We start from the raw sequence: 23,902 nt of genomic DNA on the forward strand, positions 1-23,902 counted from the left end.
AATCCTGAGTAAAACACGATGAAGCTGGGAGATCATTTAAAAATATATTTTAACTTTTCACAGGGTTTTTCCTTTACTGTGTGTCACAGTATGTGAGCAGAGGGGCAATTTGCAGAAGTCTCATGATCATGGTGGGGATCCAGCTCAGGGGGTCAGACTGGGCAGCAAAGAGCCTTTACTGGCTGAGCTGTCTTGCAAACCCAAACTGGCTAAATCTAACACATGTTATACGACCACTGTGTACCTACATTTCAAAAGACTAGAAGATTCTGAACATTTTCACTGTAAAGAGAAGGAAGCCAGGTGTAGTAACCTAACCCTGTAATCCCAGCACCCAGGGAGATGAGGCAGGAGGATAACTAAGAGCTCCTGGCCAGCCTGGTCTACACAGTGAGTTACGGGCTAGTCTAAGATACAGAGTGAGACTCTGTCTCAAAATAAAAGCAGAAACAAGAACAATAGCGAATCCACGCAAAATCACAAGGAAAATCCTGTGAAGATGGCAGCTGTCTTCAGGACGGGCTCTGACTTTTAGCACCACAGACTTCGACATCACAGAGTCCTGAAACACATACCGGAAGAGCTGGGGCAGTGAGATGACCCACGGGACAGGGCCCTTCCAAGCCTGAGAATCGGAGTCAGATCTCCAAACCCCACATGGAAGAGGGAGGGAGAGGGAGGGGGAGGGAGGGGGGGAGAGAGAGAAAGGGAGAGGGGGGAGAGAGGGAGAGGGAGGGAGAGAGGGAGAGGGAGGGAGAGAGGGATAGAGGGGGAGAGGGGGAGAGGGAGGGAGAGAGAGGGAGAGAGGGAGAGGGAGGGAGGGAGAGGGAGGGATAGAGGGAGAGGGAGGGAGAGAGGGAGAGGGAGGAAGAGAGAGAGAGAGAGGGAGGGAGAGAGGGGGAGGTAGGGAGGGAGAGGGAGGGAGAGAGGGAGAGGGGGGGAGAGAGAGGGAGAGAGGGGGGAGAGGTGCAGAATCTCAGAATGACTATATGCTCAGGAGAAGTTTTCCTTTCTTTTTTTGACTTCGACGGCAGTGGTCTTAGCACCTGAGATCCTCCTGCCTCAGCATCCCAGATGCTGGGATTGCAGGTGTGTGCCCTACGTGCCTAGAATCCTGGAGTCACAGAGCAGAGCCCTGCAGGTGGGTTGAGAGGCCAGAGGAACTCCTGCTGTCTGCCTCTGGGGTTTACAATTGCATGGAAAATTCCAAACAGAACTGCCAGGGACAGCCAGCCTTGCAGCAGCAGCTAGCACTTGCCAGGGATTTTCTTAAAAGTTCTGAATGGCAGTGAGGACAAAGCACTTTCAAAGCTAAGACAGGAGGATCCGCCCTGAGTTTGAGGACACCTTGAGCTACATAGGGAATTCCAGGCCACCCTGGGCTACAGAGTGAGACCTGGTATCGAAATAAAAGTAATAATAACAATAATAAAAAACCCCAAATAATAAACGAAGAACGGGATCAGAACGGGATCAACCTTTGATAGTCAGCAGCCTCTGGAGAACCATGGCTTTTTTTTTTTTTTTTTTTTTTTTTTAGATGTCTGCAAGATGTGGAAATGGTTTATGCTCCCCAAAAGAAGAATCAAAGGGGGGTGGGGTCCGATGACGGGCTTTCTTGTCCCTGTTAAGATGGACGCAGCCCTTAATGCTTTTTAGTGCTTTCCTGACTCTTGAAAACATTTCAATGTGCAGCCCCTGGTGGGATGTGGCTGCTGTATCGTAACAAAAGAGAGAAACCGAGGCCTGCAGAAGGGAAGGCAAGCATGCCTAGCACAGCAGGTCCAAAGTACAAAAGAGATGGATGGCGGCCCTGACTAAAGCAAGTCCTGTTACGGGGGCCAGCGGGGAGGCTCAGTGGCCTAAAGTGCTTGCTTCACTAGGCCAGACTCCTCAACTATTATCCCTGGAACCCACTCAGTGGATGGAGAAAACCAACTCCCACAAGTTGCCCCCTGCACTCCCCCACCCCCACCCCCGAGTGGGAGGAAACGCTCTAACAGGATTGAGGCTGTAGATCAGTTGGCAGGTTTTATGTTTAGCATGCACAAAGCTCTGGGCCATATACACAGGACATGGGGTGCACATCTGTAACCCCATACTCAGGTGGTGGGTGGCAGCAGCTACCTAGTGAATCTGAGGCTAACCTTAATTTCCAAAAATTGCTCTATGTCTGAAAAAAAAAAAAAGGTGTCTGAGATGGCTCAGTGGATTAGAACGCCAAGGATGGAGATTGACTCCCCAGCACCTCTGTAAAAGCCAGGCAGGTGTGGGGGCTGGTGCACAGTCACAGCACTCAACAGGCAGACACTGGGCATCCTCAGAGGCAGCTGGCTAGTCAGATTGGCCAGTACAGCAACAGACCCCCTCCCTCCATAATAAAAGCGGAGAAAGGCCGAGGAAGACACCTGACATAACTTTGGACAACCCCATGCATATGCACGTGTGTGTGTGTGTGTGTGTGTGTGTGTGTGTGTGTGTGTGTGTGTGTGCACATGCAAGCACTCATACACACAAGCATATCTCACACACGTGCCAGCAAGTAAAAGGGAAAGGAAGCCACATATGGTGGCTCATGACTGTAATCCTAGCACATAGAAGCCTGAGGCAGGCAGGCGGACCACTGTGAGCTCAAGACCAGTGTAGCTACAGCATGGGCCCTGTCTCAAAACAAAATCCAGAGCAGCTACCATTTTGTCTTTGAAGTGGGGGGGGGGGAGAGAAGAGTCTTGCTATGCAGCCCAAGATATCCCCAAACTCTCTCCATCCTCCTGCCTCTACCAACCCAATGCCAGGTTATGATGTGCCACCATGCCCAGTACGCTCTGTTAGAACTGTCTATGCACTAGTCATCCATGATAAACGTGCCAACCGCCATTCACAAATCTATACCACAATAAATCTCATTTTTACACATGACAAAAACCAAGCAAGGAGCAATCACAAATTTGCCATCTATCAGGGTCACAGAAGTAGTAGGGAAAAACGGAGGATTCAACTCAAATGTGACTCCACAGCCTGGGCCTCCAGCCTTGCGCTCTCATTTTTTGAAGCCTTGGAATGATAAAGATAAAGGCTAGCTCCTGGTTCTGAAACCTTCCGACTGCCCTGTGTGGGGTGCAAGGCCTAAATGGTACTGATCCCATTTCCCACGCAACATCCACGGACACTCGATGAACCCCCTTTCCTTTGTGGCCACCACCAGAGCGGAGGGAATCTCTAAGCTGCGTGGAATCCACGCCCTGCGTGTGTGAAGGCATTTTGGAGAGACCCGGCTGGGCGCTAGGAGCCCGGCCTCTTCAGCACCAAGGACAGCAGCCGCACGGGCGAAGCCTCAAGACCGCAACCTTTTTTGTTTTCCTGGTGGGAACGGGTTCCTCCAAGGGTTCTCTGCACACTGTGTCACCAGAATTTAGGGGAATTCGGGTTTACGGTCTCCTCAACGCCAGGGCTGAATGAAGAACCCCAGCATCTTAAAACCAAGCTTTCTAGACGGACTTTATAAAGAGCTCCCGCAGGCGCGCTGCTAGACGGCGCAAGGACATTTTTGCTTTGTGTCAAGAGCTCGTGTATATGGGGGTAAGAGAAAACCCGGAGCGCCTGCAACCATCCCCGCACTGGGTCAGGACCTCAAAAACAAACAAAAAACCCCAAGACTGAGCTCACATCAGGAGCTTTCCTAAGAGCCCACCTGTCCCAGGCGCAGCATCGTCATGGCAACCCGAGAGGCTCAGGAAGCCATTGGTCCGCTCTCTGCCACGCCCGCCACCCCTTACACCACCGCTTCCTGGTAACTAAGGCAACCGAGAGGATGCCTTCTCTTCTCCATCCTTTCTAGACGGGGGTGGGGTGGGCGGTGGGGGTGGGGGCCGGGTGGGGTGGGGACCAGCCCCTGTCTTTCGCTAAGCAAAGCACTACGTCCGCCATAACGGGTATTAGGGAGGAGGGAACTAAAGAGGCTGCTTCTAAAACCCTGGAGGGATTGGGCTGTCACTGAAGTCACTTCCGGTGATCACAGGAAGTAGGAGGCAGGTTGCTTTGAGAGACGAGGGTGGGAAGGAAAGGCGTTGGAGTGTCTCCGGAAGGATGTATGAATGGGAGTCAGTCTTGATCTCCAGTGCCTCTGAGCACAGCCCACCCCCAGCAGCATGGAGCCCTTTCTAGACTATTAGATCTGACTTACGAGTGTTAACCACTCGCAGGCAGGCATCCGGCAAACGTGTCGCACCTCTGAAAGAACCCGCAGTATGGGCACCTCACCAGCTTTACAGAAACCCAGTCATTTCCCAGCTGACCTGCTTGGCTCTGTCGGGGTTCATCGTGGTTTGGGGTTGAAGAATGTTGACGACCTCGGGCTTGGTCATCGCTTGAGGGATTTCTCGGACCTTCTCTGCGATAAAGCTGTGAACGGCATTCAAGGCCTCTGCCGTGCCCTGTACTAGGCACACCCGCTCTGTAGTTCCTGTTAAGCAAGGGGCAGAGAGGAGGGCACACACGTCAGACGGCAGTGGGGACATTCCTGACGGACTGGACTCATTACAGGGAAAGGGAAAGTCAGGGTCTGGGGAGTGGGTCTGGACCAGCTGATGTGGGTTGACCGGTCCATGGTGGGTAGCTAGCTGAATGAATGGAATCCCTGTTTTATAAACTGTACTTTATCTCTCTCCCCTAAAACAACCCCGCGGGGGGGGGGATGGAAGAATGATGCTTAAGTGCCCACAGCAGCCCTGGGCACGGGAGGTAGGGCTCAGCTGCCTCTTCCCAGTTCTTGTGGGCTCCCCCTGGTTGCTGTGGCAACCATTCACTCACCACTCATCCCCCCTCCCCTTCCAGAAGAGGAGAGCTTAGGCCCGAAACGGTTGCCACAGTAACTGGAACCCCCTTATCGGTCTGGCTGGCCCGGTCCTCAGCCCACCCCCAGGGGGATGAGGGATGAGGCTTGGTTGCCATGGCAACCGCTGAAAGCCTACAGCGCCTGGCCTCTGGGCTTTTGGAGAGGATGGGGAAGAAGGTGGGGGGATGGGGGAGGCAGAAGAGAGGCCAGAGTGCAGCCTAGACCCACCAGATGGAGGTCTGGGGTGGGGGTGGGGGAGGACAGGGGTGTGGCTAGGACAAGAGCAGGGGAGGTCAAAGGCAACTCTTAGGAGAATGGGACCTAGAGACTAGGAGTAGAGTGGGGGGGGTGGCCAGCTTGCTTTTTTGGAGATCCTCCATGTGTATGGACTGCAGGTCTGACCTGGCATCCTCTGGTTGTGTTTTAGGGAAGGTGAAGAGAAGTTGGGTGATGCTGAAATGTATGCATGGGGGAGAAAGACTCTGGGTGACACTATGATCCGTGTGTGTACATGTGAGCTGCTTATGAGGGAGCTATGTCTCTGTGTACCTGGGCAGGGTTGGGAAGATGACCATATTGGGCGTGTGTCTAAGAAGACCAGAAGAGACTGTGTGCTGACGGCATGGTTTAGCAATAGAAGACCTGCCTAGAATCCCCCAGTGAGGGGCTGGGGTGTGGCTCAGTGGTGGAGCCCCTGCCTAGAATCCCCCAGTGAGGGGCTGGGGTGTGGCTCAGTGGTAGAGCCCCTGCCTAGAATCCCCCAGTGAGAGGCTGGGGTGTGGCTCAGTGGTGGAGCCCCTGCCTAGAATCCCCCAATAAGGGGTTATGGTTGTAACTCAGGCAGGGGCTTGCCTAGTATGCACAAGGTCCTGGATTAAATCCCCAGCAAAACACACACACACACGGCCCCAAACAGGTAATATAATACAATAACTGGAGTAACAAGGTTTACAGAGGCTGTGCAGTGACAGGACCCTGTCCACTGGCAGTATGCGCCTGCCTGCAACTGCGGGAGAAAGACAAAAGCATGCTGCACATCTCTAGGTGTTCCCAAGCTGTCTGGGTGATGGGCATGTGGTGTGAAAACATTTGTGTGTACACACACACACGCACATACACACACGCACACACACACGCACACACGCACACGCGCATACACGCACACACGCAAACACATGCGCACACACATGCACACACAAGCAAACACATGCACGCACGCGCACACACACACGCACACACACGTAATACACATTCACACACATGCACACACATACACACACTTTCACACACATGCACACACACGCAAACACACACACGCGCGCACACACACGTGCACACGCATGCACACGCACACACTGGCTATGAGAATGAGAGGGCACAGGCAGACACAGGTGACTGTATGGGGCTGTTTAGATGGCAGGTGCCCAGGTGGATGTGCACGTTTCCAAGTGTGTGCACTGCAGAGACAAAGAGCTCTCAACTCTGCCTGACCTGGGTGAGGTAACGAGTGTGTTGCTGTGCCCGGGCCCCTCGAAGTCGATGTGTGAATATCTCTGTCCCCAGGAGGGACTCAGCCTGCACAGTCAGCTCCCTGGGTCCGTAAGAGGTTTCTGAATGTGTGCCAGGCCCTGTGCCTGTGTGTCTGGGACACTTAGTGCTGAGTGTCATTGTCTGTGGAGCACTTCGTGCAGTGTGCTCGGTGTCCAAGCCTGACCTGTCCCTCGGCATCGCCACCTCTCAGCCTGGCCCTTTCACCCCACCATGTGTCCGGGGTGACCCTCTCTTTTGGCCAACCATGACGCCGAAAACCCCTACCCTTGCCCTTGGCAACGTGGCCCACACTTTTAAGTCCCCCTCCACCCAAGGACAATAGCTTGGTGTGGGCCAAGGGTGACTCAGCTGTAGGCTGCTTCTGTCTGGGTGTAAATAGGAAAGGGTGTGGGTTGGGCCAGGAATGAGGGTGGGGTGGGGGGAGGGGGAGGGAAACCCCAGGGATAGTGTGGGAGAAGTGGCCAGGGTCGCCATCTCTGTAGGGCATCCTTCCAAGTCAGGAAGTCTGGGTGCATTGACTCCCGTGTGGTCCTTATCCTGGGGCCCACAGGAGTTTGGTAAGGGGGACCCTGCTAAGACCTGAAAAAAGTGTCCTATAATAACAGCTGGTGGTTACATAACACTCGGCGCCAGGCGCTGTTCTGACGACTTGCTGTTTGTTCACTTGACATATGAGGCAGGCCATGTCTCGGCCGCCTTGATGTCCTGCTAACGACACTGAGGGGACTCTGGTCTTGTCCCAGATCACCCAGGCGGTGGGTACAGAGCCATCAGAGCGCGCGTGTGTGTGCGCGTGTGTGGTTCAGGGGACAACCTCAGGTGTTGGCCTGTACCCTTCACTCTATTTCAGATGGGGCCCTTGCCCCCACTGTGTATGTGGTCGGCCAGACTAAGCCTCCCACTGTGTATGTGGTCGGCCAGACTAAGCCTCCCACAAGCACCTGGAGGCTCCCCTGTCCCTGCCTCCCATGTAGCTGTACACGCATTGAGATGACAGACATACCCTGCTGCACCCTACTTTCCATGGGTCTTAGGATTTGAACTCAGGTACCCATATTTCCATGGCCAGTGCTTTCACCAGCTAGCTTTCCCCCTGAGCCCGTCGTCAGACATTTTGAACGCAGTTATCTGGCTTCAGAGTTCAGAGTCCTTTTTATTTATTTACTTATTTTCAGCTTTGAGGCAATGTCTTTCTTTATAGGCCAGACTGGCCTTGAACCTGACATCCTCCTGCCTCAGTTTACCAAGTACTGAGGTGACACACATATGCCACTATACCTATTGTAGGTGCTGTGCTATTAATCCTAATCCAGTCAGTGATAAGCTTGTGATTCTTTGGGCTGTCTTCCTGTTCCAACCTCCCGTGTGTGCGTGCGTGCGTGTGTGCGTGCGTGCGTGTGTGCGTGCGTGTGTGTAGAAGAGAGTGCTGTATCCCCTGGAACTGGAGTTACAGGTAGGTAGGTGTATGTGAGCCACCTGATGTAGGTGTTGGAAGAGCAAGTGTGCTTAACTGCCGAGCCATCCCTCCAGCGCTGAAGCTTTGCTTTTTAGTGATGTGTTTATTTTCATTTTAAGTGTATGAGTGCATGTATGTTTCTTCCTGCAGTGCTCACGGAGGCCACAAGGGGGTGGCAGATCCCAGAGAATTATGGGAGTCACAGATGGCCGTGACCCAACATCCTGGGTGATGGGAACCGAACCTGGGTCCTCTGGAAAAGCAGCCAGTGCTCCTAACCACTCAGCCATCTCTCCAGCCTTTAAGCTTTGTTTTTAATGATGAGGGAGAATATGAATGATGCCATTTAGTAGACACTTCAGATTTAAACGATTTGGGGCTGGGGATGTGGCTTAGTGATAGAGAACCTGCCTGGTAACTCTGAGGTCCTGGGCTCAACTCTTGGCACTGTTAAAGAAAAAGACTTTAACATTATAGCCTGGTGGTGGTGACACACACCTTTAATCCCAGTACGGGGGGGGGGGGGCAGAGGCAGGCGGATCTCTGTAGTTCGAGGCCAGCCTGGTCTACAGAGCGAGTTCCAGGATAGTCAGGGCTATACAGGGAAATCCTGTCTCAAAAATCCCACTCCCCCCAAAAGATTTTACACTTTGGTGCTGCTATGTAATAAATCGATAACAATTATGAAGACTGACACTTGTGTGTTTGTGTTTTGCTTGTGGGAGTCAGGTTCAGAGCATTTTACAGACACAGACACTCGGGAGGTGTTTTGGCTTGACGAGGGAAGTAGCATGGTCAGGAGGCCTTTGGTCAGTATTTATGGCCTTCTGGTCCTCCACTTTATCAAGAGAGATTGAACCTGAACCTGAACCTTTGGGCTCCAGTACCAAGATAGGCACCTCTTGTGTATTCTACCCTTCACTTTGGGGTTAAAGACTGGCTAGGATTAGCTTTATGAAGGAGACTGGGTGTGTGTGTGTGTGTGTGTGTGTGTGTATGAAAACCTTAGTTCCACATTGGCTTTTTGGGTGTTGTTATTGGGGATTGAGCCCCTGAAGGATCTTGCATATGTTAGGCAAGTGCCTCTACCACTGAGCCACGCCCCAGCCCCTCACTGGGGGATTCTAGGCAGGGGCTCTATCACTGAGCCATGCCCCATCTTCTTGCTGGGGGATTCTAGGCAGATGTTTTACCACTGAGTCATGCCCCAGCCCTCTTGTTTAAAACTTTGACACAGAGTCTTGATAAGTTACCAGGGCTGGCCTGGAACCTGTGATCCTCCTGTTCCGCTCTTCTGAGTAGTTGGGAGCGCCAGTCCATGCCATCATGCCTGGCCTAATCTTAAACTGTCACAGTCTTTTCTCTGTGTCATTTCTCTCCTGTTCCCTACACTTCAGCCTCATCTCTCAGCAAACCACCTCTCAGCATTTGCCACGTGGCTCTTGTGGGGTCCCTCCCTAGCTCATCTGAAGTCACTGTTGTAGCCTACTCCTCTGGGTAGCCCTAGATGGCCGCTCATGTCTGGGTCAAACACTGTTTCTCACTGCCAAGCTTTCTCTGCCCTTCCTAGTCTAGCCCTGGCCACTCTGGGTCATCATCGGGGAGGGCTGTGTCTCCCTGGCTCGAGATCCAAGAGGACAAGGTTAGACTCCTCATATTGCTGTCCCCACATGTCTGGCCAGCCTGGGGCACAGAGGAGGAGAATTGTGTTGAATGACTGAATGAGGCCAAGGAAATGCACCCCCAGAAATAACAGTTCCGTTTTCTGGGTAAGGGATAGAAGTAGGGTGGGCTAGGTAGAGCCACACCTCATGTCACCGACTGAGGGGCCAGCCTTGCTGTAAGTCCTGGACGGTTCAGGTCAGGAGTTGGCTGGCTGCCTATGAGGTGGGGACAGACGCGGCTCGCACTGGTTTGCTCATGGACAAAGTATGTGGTATAGGAGTGTCAAGGACTGTCCTGTCTTTTGGGCTGTCTCAGTAGCCTTGCCCTGAGGTGACAGCACTGAGTGGGGGGAGGGAATGTCACCGGCTCATAGTACAGAATGTGATGCCGAGGCAAGGAGCCAAGTGTCTTCAGACGGATGTCCCAGGCGGAGAGGTCTTACCCACATGGTGTGGGCTGGGAGGGGAAAGAGGAAACGGGCCGGGACGGGGGAGGAAAGGAGGTGGGGAGCCCGGGTCACTAGATTTTTCTCTAAACTCTTGGTCAAAGCAGCTTAGTGAGACGGGAGGCAGGGAGGGGAGGGAAGGGGGGAGGGAGAAAGAGAGGGAGGGAAGTAGAAGTGGGAGGGGGAGATGGGACAGGGTGAAATGGAGGGAGAGAGATGGAGGAAAGAGAGAGATGGAGAAGGGAGGAGAGAGAGAGAGGAGGGGAAAGGAAGAGACAGGGAGGGGAGAGAGGGAGAGAGGGAGGGAGGGAGAGAGAGGGAGAGAGAGAGGGAGAGAGAGAGGGAGAGAGAGATGGAGAAGGGAGGAGGAGAGAGAGAGGAGGGGAAAGGAAGAGACAGGGAGGGGAGAGAGGGAGAGAGGGAGGGGAAAGGAAGAGACAGGGAGGGGAGAGAGGGAGAGAGGGAGGGAGGGAGAGAGGGAGAGAGAGAGGGAGAGAGAGAGGGAGAGAGAGATGGAGAAGGGAGGAGAGAGAGAGAGGAGGGGAAAGGAAGAGACAGGGAGGGGAGAGAGGGAGAGAGGGAGGGAGGGAAAGAGGGAGAGAGAGAGGGAGAGGGAGAGGGAGAGGGAGAGAGATCCAGATCCTGTGCTACATCTCTGGTGTCTGACCTAAAAAGATCCAAGAGGATTACGAATGAACTAGAACCAGCATTGTGCTAGTGCAATTCTGGGGCCTTCCCGGGATTCCTAGAGGCTAGAGCTCAGGTCCTGCTTTTGGGAGGGGACAATGGAGAGTAAGAGACTCTGAAGGGTCTTAGAGAGGGCAGAGGGTTGTTTAAACACGTGTGCTTGGGGGCCGGGGACGTAGCTCAGTGGTAAGAGTGAGTAGCTTGCTCAGAGGAAGGCCTGGGTTTGGTCCCCAGCATGGCTTACGCTTCACATAACGGCGTCGGAGCCACTGGGTGTGGAAGCAGGGCCTCAGGGTCATCCTTGGCTACATATGAGGTCAACCTGTGCTTCATAAGACCTTCCTTGTCAAAAACCAGCATGGTTGACAGAGACCAAGATAGAGTGTAAGACGAGGCAGGGGATGGGCCATCCTGAAGTCAGTGAGGAAGGAGCAGCCATGGGAAGCTGAGACTTAGGACAGATGCCTAAAGGGAGGCAGAGACGGACACTGACCCCACTAAGGGTGGCTGTTAAGTGGGGTCAAGTGAAGTTCCCAGGTGGGGTGGGGGTGGGGGCGGCTGGTAAGACACTTGGAGAGGGGACAGAGGGAGATGGGGGGGCAGAAAGGGGCGGCAGACAGAAGGACAGACAGATGGACCAGAGAAGAGTCTCAGAGGGCGGGGAGATGGGAAACCGGACAGATCCCTAGAGACAAGAGCAGAGACGGGGAGGACGAGGCAGAGAGAGACAGAAGGGCACAAAGGATAGGAGGGGCAGAGGCAGGGCACAGTGGCGGTGTCTGTGACCCCAGCACTGGGAGGCCGGGGAAGCACTGGGAGCTACAGGCCGGAATGGGCTACAGGGCGAGGTGGCCAACAAACTGGCTATGGGGCACACGCCTGTGATCCTGCACTGGGGAAGTAGAGGCAGGATGATGAGTTCAAGGCCACTCTCGGCTACACAGGGAAGTCCCAGGCCAGCCTGGGCTACAGGAAACTCCATCTCAATGAAAAAAGAAAGATAGAAAGAAAAAGTAAAAAAGTGCTCCCTCCCCCCAAACAACTCAGAGGAGAGTAAACTGGGTGCAAGAAAGGATAACAAGTCCAAAGGGACAGAGGGGTGTGAGTAATTCGGATGGCCGCCCCCAACCATCCCTGCCACCTGCCACCCTCCCCACCCTGGCTGCTCCAACTGACCAACCGGGGAGGGGGAGGCGGCAGGTGTGTGGGAAGGGACACAACTGCCTGGTGTGATGCAAATGAGGTCATGAATATGCAGCAGCTCATTGTCTGGCCCTGCCCCCACCCCCATCTGCTCAGGCCAGGCCCCTTGGGTTGCCGGCAGCTCAGACTCTATGGGGAAGAAGCCCCTGCATTACTCTAACGGTCTCTAGTGCGATCTTCCTCACACCCAGGGCTCAGGAAAGCGGAGAGAGGAAGAGCTGGGTCTATTTCAGGCGCCTGACAGGTCTGGGGCTTACCTGGGTAGAAGTCTTTGGACTTAGACAACTTGATGGTGGCTCCCGTCTCCTTCTGCAGCTGGACGATAGTCTGGCCGCCTTTGCCGATGATGGAGCCGGCTGCGTAGCTGGGGATGAGCACCTTCAGGAAGTACTCGCCTTCCTCTGCAGGGCATACAGGGTGGGAGTGAGGGAGGGGTCCTACTTTCGGAAGGCACCTCCCGGAAAATCCCAGAATGAGACCCAAAAAGGAAATCACAGCTTCACACTGTAGCAATGACCATGGCAACAGCAGTTAGGAAGACAGCTGGAAAACCACTCACTCACTCACTCACTCACTCACTCACTCACTCACTCACTCCTTTTGTTTTTTGCAACCAAGTTTCACTATGTAGCCCTGGCTGGCCTGCAACACTAAGTTGACTAGGCTGGTCTCAAGCTCACAGAGACCCACCTGCCCAGTGTGTACCACCATGCCCGTCCTAACATTGCATTTTTTTTTTTTTTTTTGGAGACAGGATCTCATGTAGCCCAGGCTGGCCTCAACTTATGTGGTTGAGGATGGTCTCGAATTCCTGATTCTCCTGTCTATATCTCTCAGGTACTGGGGTCCACAGCAGTGCAGCCTGATAACTAATTTATGCGATGCTGGGGCTGGAGCCCAGGGCTTCATGCCCACTAGGCAAGCACTCTGGGGAGCAAGCCACACGCCCAGGACTCGTTCATTCGTTCATTCATTCATTCATTCATTCATTCAGCAAACAATGACTGAGCCATCTGCAAGCGTTCATACTTGGCACTAATGTGGGGAAACAGCAAAAGCTTCCCGAATTTTGCGTGCAAATGAGGCCACGAGGATTTGAGTAATCTAAGCTAGAGCACACACAATTGCATTCCTCTCGAGAGGAGAGAACCTACAGCTCATGCAGGGTGAGAGGAAGGGGTGTGAGAGCAAAAATGAGCAGGGGAAGGCAGAGGGGTGCGAGATCAGATGCGAAGGCCAGGAAAGGCCTTTCCAAAAGTGCATATCCTTAATGCACACACTCTTTTACTGTTTTAGGGCACTGGGTAGTGAACTGAGGGTCTCCTGCGAGTACTTTAAAACTGAACACGCCCCCCAGCCCCTCACTGGGGGATTCTAGGCAGGGGCTCTACCACTGAGCCACGCCCCCAGCCCCTCACTGGGGGATTCTAGGCAGGGGCTCTACCACTGAGCCACGCCCCCAGCCCCTCACTGGGGGATTCTAGGCAGGGGTTCTATAATTAAGCCATGCCCTAGTCCCTTTTAAAATTTTTTTTTGTGACAGGGTCTCACCAGGTTGCCCAAGGCTGGCTTTGAACTCACTCTGTACCCCGAGCAAGCATTGGACTTGGGGATTGATTCTCCTGCCTCAGATGCTTTCAGAGCATCTGAGATGGCAGGATTTTCTGGTCTTCTAGCCCAGCTCTATTCACCATCCATCTGTAGCACCTGATGTACACTCAATCCCACTAGAAGTACTTTACAAACATCAGCTATTTTAATTTTCACTGTCCCTGTAAAGAAACCCATTCTACAGAGGAAGAAATGAGGCTGATAAGGAATCGTCCCAGAGTCACTGAGCTGGGTAGGGCACAGAGCTGGAAGGTGAACTCAGCCTGGCTCTGGAGTCCCTGTCCTGGGCCATTGTCACTGGAATACAGGAGAGGAGGTGAGCCGTGTAACTGGAGCTTCCTGTCCCACCAGGTCCTGCTGCCCTTCTTGGTCCCAAATAAACACACATAAGGCGTACATTAATTCATAGTCGACCGCTAGGGCTTCTTACTGGCTAGCTCTCTCTTAATTATTAACCCATTGCTATCCATCTAAGTATTTCCATGAATCTTATCTTACTGGAGAAGAATCTGCACCTGTTACACCTTCCTCGGGTACATGGCATCTCATCGCAGTCTCTCCCTGCCTACCTTTCCCAGAATTCTCCTCGTCTCCTAGTCCCGCCTGTCTTCCTGCCTCTGTTGGCCAAACAGTGCTTTATTCATCAAGAGAAACATGTACAGAAGGACACCCCCCCCCCATCAGAGCCACACGGCAAAAGTGAAAATCCTGAGAGGAAGGTACACTTGAGAGGCTCAGGTGGGTGGGTCTCCTCGTTCAAGGCCAACCTGGTCTGCAAAGCAAGTTCCGGGACAGCCAGGACTACACAGAGAAACCCAGAGGCTGGGGGGCGGGGTGTGTGTGTGTGTGTGTGTGTGTGTGTGATGGCATAGCATAGCAGGTCGTTGGGAAAATCAAGGACTGAAGAGGTGCAGTTGCGAGGCTTCTGGGCCACAGTGAGGTCTTTGGCTCTTACTCCAAGCGGGATGGGAGGATCAAGGGGGTGTGAACTCACTTAGGATTTGAGAACATTTCTCTGGGGCCAGCAAGATGGCTCAGTGGTGAGAGGAGCTTGCTGCCAAGCCTGATGACTTCAGTTCACTACCCAGGGCACACACTGTGGAGGGAAAGAACTGACTCCTGCACGCTGTCCTCTGGTCTGCGAGATTATGCCATGGCACACACACACACACACACACACAGGTAAATAAATAAATAGGGATGGAGAGACGCCTCAGAGCTTCAGAGCACTGGCTGCTCTTCCAGAGGTCCTGAGTTCAATTCCCATCTTTAATAAGATCGGGTGCCCCCTTCTGGTGTGCAGACATACACGCGGGCAGAACACTATATAATAAATACATAAATCTTTTAAAAAATAAGTAAGCAAACACACACACACATTAAAGGCAACATCTCTCTAGTACATAGCCCTGGCTTTCTTGGAACTCACTTTGTAGACCAGGCTCATAGACATCCAACTCCACGTCTATCTCCTAAATTCTGTGGTTAAAGCGTGTGCCACTATGCCTGGCTTTGGGCTATGGATACAATAGAGTGCTTGCCTAGCGTGCATGAAGCCTGGGTTCGATCCCCAGCACCGTATAAATCGAGTGTGGTGTTGCACACCTGTGATCGCAGCACTTGGGAGGGAGAGGCAGGAGTTCAGGGTTATCCTCGGCTACATGGTGAGCTCAAGGCCAGCCTGTGCTATATGAGACTCTATCTCAAAAAGAAGACAAAACAAGAGTATTCCTCTGACGCCTGTGACAGGAACAGACTGTAAGGGCTCAGGGTTACGGAGGCAGGCGTTACAAGAGGGGAGGGGCTTGGACGGACTTAGGGGGTAATGGCGGGGAAGTGAACGGAGCCTGGAGGGCACACGTTCACCTTGTGCGTGGTTGGGCGAGTGCACGCATGTTTTCATGTGTGGTGGCGAGAGGACCGCATGGGATGCTGTTGCTTGTGTTTTTGTTTTTGAGGTAGGGTTCCCTATTGGTTTGTAACTTGTTGTTCGGGCTAGGCTTACGTTATACAGCCCAGAGGTCTCCTCCCACTGTGTGGGACCCAAGGGTTGAACTCAGGTCATCAGTGTTGACAGCAAGTCTACTCCATCACCCCCGCCCCCAGCCTCTGGGTTTCTCTGTGTAGTCCTGGCTGTCCTGGAACTTGCTTTACAGACCAGGTTGGCCTTGAACGAGGAGACCCACCCACCTCTGCCTCTCAAGTGCTGGGATTAAAGGATTGTGCCCTCCTGCTGACTTCTGGACACCCATTCTTACAGACCCACATCCTCGGTAATGCAGTCATGCGTAAAACACCTGCTTAATGCATCCTTTAGGCAAATCTCTGACCTAACCCTTAACTTCTAGAGGAACTGTTAGCCCCAGGTGCTCCCAGAATGGAGCTTTACAGCCTTTTCAGTGGGAGGCCTTTTGTGAGAGGGCCCTGCTACTCAGCTACACTCCCTCATCGCCCATGGGCACCAGGTTCACGGTCCTCTCACCCCACACCCCAGGGCCTTTGCAGATGCTCTCTGCCTGGCAAGTCCTCTTTACCCTGTCGTTTTTTGGGAGTTCCACTGCTTGCTGTGTTACTTAACCTCGAAACCTTTTCCTGGAACACCGAGGACTGAAGAGCCTACCCCTTGCTTCACAAAATCAGAGCAGCTTGTCACACAGAGCCAAGGAGGACCACACCAACAGAGCGCACCTCTGTGTCCCTTGTATCACGCAAGAGCACACAGCAGGCTTGGGGCAAAGAGTGGGAAAAAGAAAGGGAGTTGAACCATTTCGCTTCCAAGGCTAAAGGGCTTTTCATTTAAGTATAGGGTGTCTATTCTTACCATTAAACACGAAACCCCAACTGGTAGTGTGGTGAGCAAGGCTGCCTCCCAGAGCAGATAAAAGAAAACCGTTATTTGTAGTGGGGAGGTGTGGCTCGGTGGTAGAGCCCCTGCCTAGAATCCCCCAGTGAGGGGCTGGGGGCGTGGCTCAGTGGTAGAGAACTTGCCTAGAGTGCACCAGGGTGGAGCATCTGCCTACCATGTTCCAGGTCCTCATCTCCACCCCTAGAACTGCACAAACTACAGAAGGCTGATCTGGACGCAGTAGGTGCTAAGTACCTCAGGTCTGTGTCCTTAATATGTTTTGTATGGTAGCGTGGGGCACAGTGGCTGGACCTGACCTTTAAGCATGAGGAGGAAGTCAAGAATAAAAGGGTTTTATTGAGCCCAAGGCAATCCTCTTAAAGTGGGCTAATCAGACCATGAAGCCTATTAGGTAATTAACCTCCGTCCCCTCCCCACCCAGGGAGCCTGGGTCAATTCACTTTCTTTCCTCTTCCTCCGCCCCATTTGTTTGTTTGTTTGTTTTTTCTTTTCTTTTTCTTTTTTAGATGCGGCTTAGCCATGTATCCTAGGCTGGCCTGAAATTCACAATCCCCACAAGTCAGTCATTCAAGTGCTGGAATGACAGGCTCCGTCAGGACAACTGTCTCTGGCAGGTTCCCTTTGGATGTTCAGAGTGCCTATTGTCTCGGAAAGCTGGGATGTCCACACCTCATTCCCTCTGTCCTGTAACCCCTCCAACTCCAGCTGGGGATTTCCATGCAGAGCAGGCAGACAATCCCAAATGAAGTATGAATTTTGTTATTGAAAGTCTGGATGGCTTCGGATACTTTATGCCATCTCTCTTCCAGCCTCAATTTCCTAGCAGTAAAATTGGGGACACAGTAGCAGTGTCTTTTAGGGGATATAATCATTCACTCGAACAATGAACTGGAAAGTAGCCAGAATGTTCTGGGCACATAGACGTATACGCGGCACATGTCATCATCACTACCATTCATTGTTTGTTTGTTTTTTCACATGGCTGTCCTGGAGCTCATTATGCATACCAGGCTGGTCTCCAACTCACAGTGATCCTCCTGCCTCCGCCTCCCGAGTGTCGGGATCAAAGGTGTGCACCACTAGTCAACCACACCGGGGACTTCTCTTGTGTTTTTCTTTTGAGATAAGTCATCTCTGTCTAGTTCAGGATGGCCTCGAACGCCTGAGCCTCCCGCCTCAGCCTTCCAAGAGCCTGAAGTAAAGTACTGTCCAGTGTGCTCTGCTCATAGTGGGTACTCTGTGAGCAGAAAAACCAACGCTTACAGTGTGGGGATTTTGTTGGGAGGTAGGAGAAAGAGGGGGAACTCTATGTCTCTCATCATCTAGTCTGCCCAATCTGTGCCCCGCGTTTTGGAAAAGAAATGTCCTCTTTGATTTGTATGTATGCGGCTCACATGGCAGTCAGAGAATAATCTGTGGCAGCCAGTTCCTTCCCTCCACTTAGTTTATCACACGTGATAGCACGTGTCTTACCTAGCTGAGCCATCTCACCTGTTAGTTCTTTTATTTTCTGTTTGTGGTACTAACAGTTGGATTGAACACAGGGCCTTCTACATACTAGACAAGTGTTCTACCACTGAGCCACGCCCCAGCCCCTCACTGGGGGATTCTAGGCAGGGGCTCTACCACTGAGCCACACCCCAGCCCCTCACTGGGGGATTCTAGGCAGGGGCTCTACCACTGAGCCACGCCCCCAGCCCCTCACTGGGGGATTCTAGGCAGGGGCTCTACCACTGAGCTACATCCCCAACCCCCACAAGGGTAGATTCGAAGCAATTGCTCTACCACTAAACTACATTTGCAGCCTTCATCTTAGTTTTGTTTTTTGTTTTGTTTTGTTTTTTGAAATGGGATCTAAGTTACCCAGAATGACTTTCGACTCACCATCCTCCTTGCCTCAGTCTCCAGAACAACTGGAATTACAGACCAGCACTTTCACACCCTGCCTGGGGAAGGCCTCGTGATACAAGGGCAACCCCATGCCTAGTCTCCAGCCTGGAATCCCTCTAGTACCTTCCTTTGTAGAGTGTCGTCATTATACTTTGTTAGCTTCCCTCCGCCCCCCACTCCGAGTGTCCATGGTGTAAGTGTGTAGGTCAGAGAGTAACTCTGGAGAGCTGATTGCCTCCCTGCTACCAGGTGGGTTCTGGGGAGTGAACTCAGGTCATCAAACTTGGTGGGAAGTATTTTTTTTTAACCTGCTGAACGATTTCACCAGCTTTCTCCAGCTTTCTTCTGCCATGTACTTGGTTTCTGCTCTCCTATGCACTGTTCACTTGTGACATCTCTCCTCCCCTCCCTGAGCTCCCATTTGGTGCCCATGCTTGCATTAGCTGCTGGGGAGTCCACACAATTAAGTCCTTTTCCCTTAAACTTTTAAGACACAGAAACACATTTATTTAAAGGGGGAAAATTATGGACCATCGAGATGGCTCAAAAGACTTCCAGCCATGCATGGCTGTGCACGTCCTGAATCCTACAACTCTGGAAGCTGAAGTATTTGAAATGTCCAGCCCAGCGTGCATTGCAGAGGGACTTTCTGTTTTAAAAAACTAACCAAAGAAACCTGGGCCGGCAAGATGGCTCAGGGGGGTAACGGTTCTTGCCTTCAAGCAGGACCATGGGAGTTGGATCCCTCAGTCCCACTGAGTGGAAGAAAAGAACCAATGCATAGGTGCACTCATGCCCATGTGTGCATACATACACGTGCGCGCGCACACACACACACACACACACACACACACACACGTCGCACGCGCGTGCGCGCACATGCACAGACATACACCCTTAGTAAATACCTAATTAACTAAATAGACGTAATTAAAACAAACAACTGTGGTGGAGAGGAGACAGATACCGCAACCCGGCATGATGGGGGCACACCTCTAATCCCAGCACCAGTGAGGCATTAAGAGGAGAATCAGGATAACACAGGCCTGGACTACAGAGAGAGCTGCGGGCCTACCTACCCAACATGAGAGCCCGACTCTGAAAAGAAAAGCAAAGAAAACCCCAAACAAAGCAAAATATAGCAAGTTTCTCTCAGATGCGGAATCCATCTAATTATCGGGGATGCGGATGCACTCAAAGGGAGGTTGCTTGTCTAGCATGTATGATGCCCTATGTTCGATCCCCAGTGCTATGTCAACTGGGCACGGTGGCACACACAGTAATGTCAGCATCTGAGAGGTGGCAGGAAGATCAGGAGTTCAAGGTCTACTTACAGAGTTTAAGGACAGCCTGCACTACACAAGACCGTCATATATATACATATACGTGTGTGTATGTATTATATATAACATATATATACATGTTTCATGTATGCACCATCTGTCCATCCATCCATCCATCCATCCATACATCACCTATGTGAGACGTGAAATCGGAAGGACCACTGGTATTGGGGAAGGAAGGGAGGGACAAGAGATGCTAATTGAGAGTAAATATGAACAAAGTACAATGACATACTCATGAAAATATCGTAACGAGGGGGCCAGTGAGATGCTCCAGCAGGTAACCAAGCCTAACAACTCAAGCTTGATCCCACACGGTGGAAGGAGAAAACCACTATTCTCAGACACGTGTGCTGTGGCACATATACCCACACACGTTCTAGTATTCATGTGTGATTGTGCCCGCACACGCATGCAAACATACAAAATGAATGCATACATATAATTAAAAATGTTAAAGATTCATAATAAAACTCATCGTTTCACACACTGAAAAAATTAACTGAAAGAAAATAATCCACCCTAAGAGTTGGGGTGAGATTTAAAAACCACTGCCAATAATTACAATTGTGCAGGTGGAAATGGCTTCTCCTCTTACAGTATTACTCACAACAGTCAAGAAGAACATAAAGCCACTCGTGGGCGATGAAGCCTCCTGAGTGTAGAAACTCAAAAATATTAACTCCAGGAGTCCCCACCGTGGACCTCCGTCTGTCGTATGTCCTTTCTAGCCTTCCTGTTTGGGGCATGCCACACCATGGAGTCCCACCTCTTTTGGGAAGAAGCCAGGCCTCTGTTTCCTACGGCAAAGACAGAGACACCGGCCTTGGCTGACCCTGGAACCCCCAGACTTCACAGGCCTTTCCCTGTCTGAACAGCCGCTGCCGAGCTTTCTGTGCCTGTGAGAAAGGCGGGCCAGGGGCCAGAACTCACATTTGTCCACTCCCAGCCCATTCTCAGTAGCTCCTTTGGGGTTCACTCAGCTCCCAGTGACAGTGACAGAGACAGAGAAACCGATCAGGTATACTTCCATGCCCCCCTTTACCTGTCACCTCGAGGGCTGCCATGTCCAGCATGGCCACCTGCCTTGATGATGGATCCAGGACACTCAACCAGTACACTGCCTTACAAACAAAGTCTGTCTACCCAAGAGATCTGGACTCTCAAGGTAAGAGTGCACACTGTCACAGGGTGGATGCTGTAAGTTGACTTAGTCCCCTGGGGGATCAGCAGTTACAAAATTAGAGCCCACGCTGACATAGTGGTACATATCTCTAATATCAGGACTCAAGAGGCAGCGGCAGGAAGATTGCTGCAGGTTCAAAGACAGGCTGGACCACACACCCAGATTGCCAGGACTACATAGCAAAACTCTGTCTTGATACACAACATCGCACAAGCCACGAAACATTTGGGACTGGAGAGGGACAGCTGAGTGGTTAAAAGTATTTGCTGTGCAACCCTGGGAATCTGGGTTTGGATTCCAGCACCTATACAAAAAGTCTCACACTCAATTATGCCTTAAACCCCGTGCTGTGGTGGGTGGAGACGGGAGGCTTGCTGGCACTTGCTTGCTGTCAGCCTAGCCGAAAATAAGTAAGATCCATGTTCAAGTAGAGACCCCAACTCAAAGGAATAAGGCAGAAGGTGATAGAGGAGGGTGTCGGAGATCTTCCTTTGGTCTCCATGCACACACAGAGGTGTACACACACACACACACGCACACACACACACACACAGAGGTGTATACACGCACGCATGCACGCAGGCACACCAGCATGCATGTTTCGGGTGATACCGTGTCTCGAGGGAACCAATGGAGGGTTTGCTGTCCTCTTGGTCAACCTGCTCTTGGTGGGGGCTGGGGATGGGGGAGTTGGCATGTTACATGAAGGCAAGAGGAGGCTGGGGTGAGAGACTGGGATTGTCACTGGAATCATGGGGGCTGTTACCGGGGAAATCCATGAGACATCAGGGTATGGTACGGAAGCATGTTCTGGGGAGGGGTGGGACATCCGGGCATTTGGGGTCCTGAATGATCCTGTGCTAATTTGTGCAGAAGAGTAGGCTATCTGGATTGTGCTTGCCCAGAGTAACATCCTGAAGGCGGGACACTGTTAGAGAGACTGAAAGACAGGTGCAGTGGGCCTGGAAGTGTAGCACAGGGGTAGAGCACTTGCCTACCATATGTGAAGTCCTAGGTTCAAGTCCACAGCATGCCAAAATAGAAGAATAGAGGAGGAGGGGGCAGTCCTGGTAGGATGGCTTATCAAATGGAGCTGCCCGCCACCAAATCCAGTGACCCGAGTTTGATGCTCGGGACCCATACTGTGGGAGGAGAAAGCCAGTTTCCACAAGCTGACCTGATGTGCCCCATCCACTTGAATGAATAAATGTAATATGATTGTAAACAAACCAGACCAAACAAAAAAGCCCCCTTAGGCAGCTCTCACTTAAATGACCAAAACAACAACAACAAAACCCAACAACAACAACAACAAAAGGTTATTCTGGGACTGAAGAGATGGCAAGCCAGTTAATAGGACATGCCGTTTTTTGCAAATGTCTGGCGTGCTGTTGCCAGTACCCACATCTGGTGGCTTACAACAGCTAATACCCCAGCTCTAGGGGGCAATCCCACACCTCTGGCCTCTTGAGGACATCGCCCCCCCCCCACAATTTGAAATGATAGAAATAATTTTTTTTAAAAAAAGGATTATTCGTCTAGATCCTTGGAGGCAGTTAGGAGTCATGGAGGATGGGGTGGGGGTTGGTTCATCTGTGACAATGCATGCCTGCCAGAGGCCTGGGGTTTGGATCCCCGGAACCCACGTGGATGGGGGGGCGGGGTTACCAACATGGGTCACCGTGTCTAGCTCTCACAGGGAAGTCCAGTAACTGGACAGAGCCACGTAGATCCATCAGCTTACCTAGAGCAGTAAAGCCTACTGTCCCCATTTTCCAGAGGCTTGGATCATTTACATCCCTGGATGAGAGTCCCATGTCAAATACATGGTGACGGCACGCTTCGAACCACGCAACGCAAGGTTTCTTTCCACAACTCTGATTGGTTCTCTCTCTCTCTCTTTTTTTTTTAAGTTTTAGATTTATTTATTTTATATATATAAGCGATTTGCTCAAATGAGCACATACTAGCAAAAACACTCAGAGAGATAAAATAAATCTTAAAAAAAAAAAAAAAGAATGTTCGTCTGCACCGTGTGTCTGTGCACCGCATACATGCCTAGTGCCCTCGGAAGTCAGGAGAAGGCACTGGGTCTCCGCTGTAGTTACCCTTGGTTGTGGGCCACTGTGTGGATGCTGAGAATTGAACTTGGGTCGTCTACAGGGACGAGTGCTCTTAACTGCGGAGCCATCTCTCCAGCCTCCATCCGTCCAGCATCCAGGGCTCTGGTCCTGGTGGCTGTGTGTGTGTGTGTGTGTGTGTGTGTGTTGGGGGTAAGGGATTCTGGGGTTGAGATCCGGGTGGGGAGCTCCTGGAGAATAAGGTATGTCTGTGCCTGCAGATGGCGGGACAGGCAAGATTATGAGGTCATTAAAGTTAGAGCCTAAGAATTACAGTCTGCACTGTAGGTGACACTCAGTTTATTTTATTATTATTATTATTATTGTGCGTGTGCATGATGTATGTGTGAGTGCATTGGCCATGATGTGCATGTGCATGGAGGTCAAAGGGCAGCTTTTTGGATGTGTGTCTCACTTTCCTCCTCTGTGTGGGATCCAGGAATCACATCCAAATGACCAAGCTTATGCAGCAAGCGTCTGTACCAGCTGAGCCACCTCAAGGCTCTCCCTAGGGACACTCTTAAGTTTACCAGACAGAGTCCCCTGCACCCAAACCTCAGTACTGGGCACGGAGCTCAGTGTCTTGCACATGTGAGGCTAGTATAGGATTGTTGAGCCACGCCCCAGCCCCTCACTGGGGGATTCTAGGCAGGGGCTCTACCACTGAGCCACGCCCCCAGCCCCTCACTGGGGGATTCTAGGCAGGGGCTCTACCACTGAGCCACGCCCCCAGCCCCTCACTGGGGGATTCTAGGCAGGGGCTCTACCACTGAGCCACACCCCAGCCCCTCACTGGGGGATTCTAGGCAGGGGCTCTACCACTGAGCCACACCCCAGCCCCTCACTGGGGGATTTTAGGCAAAGACTGCACAGCTGAACCAGATCCCCAGCCCTGTTTTATTGTTGTTGGGTTTTTTTTTGTTTTTTTTTTTTTTTTGTATTGTTTTGTTTTGAGACAGGGTTTCTCTGTAGCTTTGGAGCCTGTCCTGGAACCCAGCCCTGTGTTTTGTTTATTCATTTTACTTTTCTATTTTGAGACAGAGTC

At 51.9% G+C, this 23,902-nt stretch overlaps 1 protein-coding gene across 1 annotated transcript in view; it reads right to left on the bottom strand.

Moving 5' to 3' along the window:
* Positions 1-23,902, bottom strand: part of Nova2 (NOVA alternative splicing regulator 2) — a 32,356-nt gene that overhangs the window by 4,458 nt on the left and 3,996 nt on the right. The window contains exons 2-3 of the mRNA XM_051207243.1: positions 12,099-12,242; positions 4,296-4,462 (exon numbers count right to left, since the gene is read on the bottom strand). Coding sequence (XP_051063200.1) covers positions 4,296-4,462; positions 12,099-12,242 — 311 coding nt within the window. The remainder of the gene's footprint in view (positions 1-4,295; positions 4,463-12,098; positions 12,243-23,902) is intronic.

This window comes from Phodopus roborovskii, unplaced genomic scaffold (assembly GCF_943737965.1).
Source record: "Phodopus roborovskii unplaced genomic scaffold, PHOROB, whole genome shotgun sequence".
NCBI lineage: Eukaryota > Metazoa > Chordata > Mammalia > Rodentia > Cricetidae > Phodopus > Phodopus roborovskii.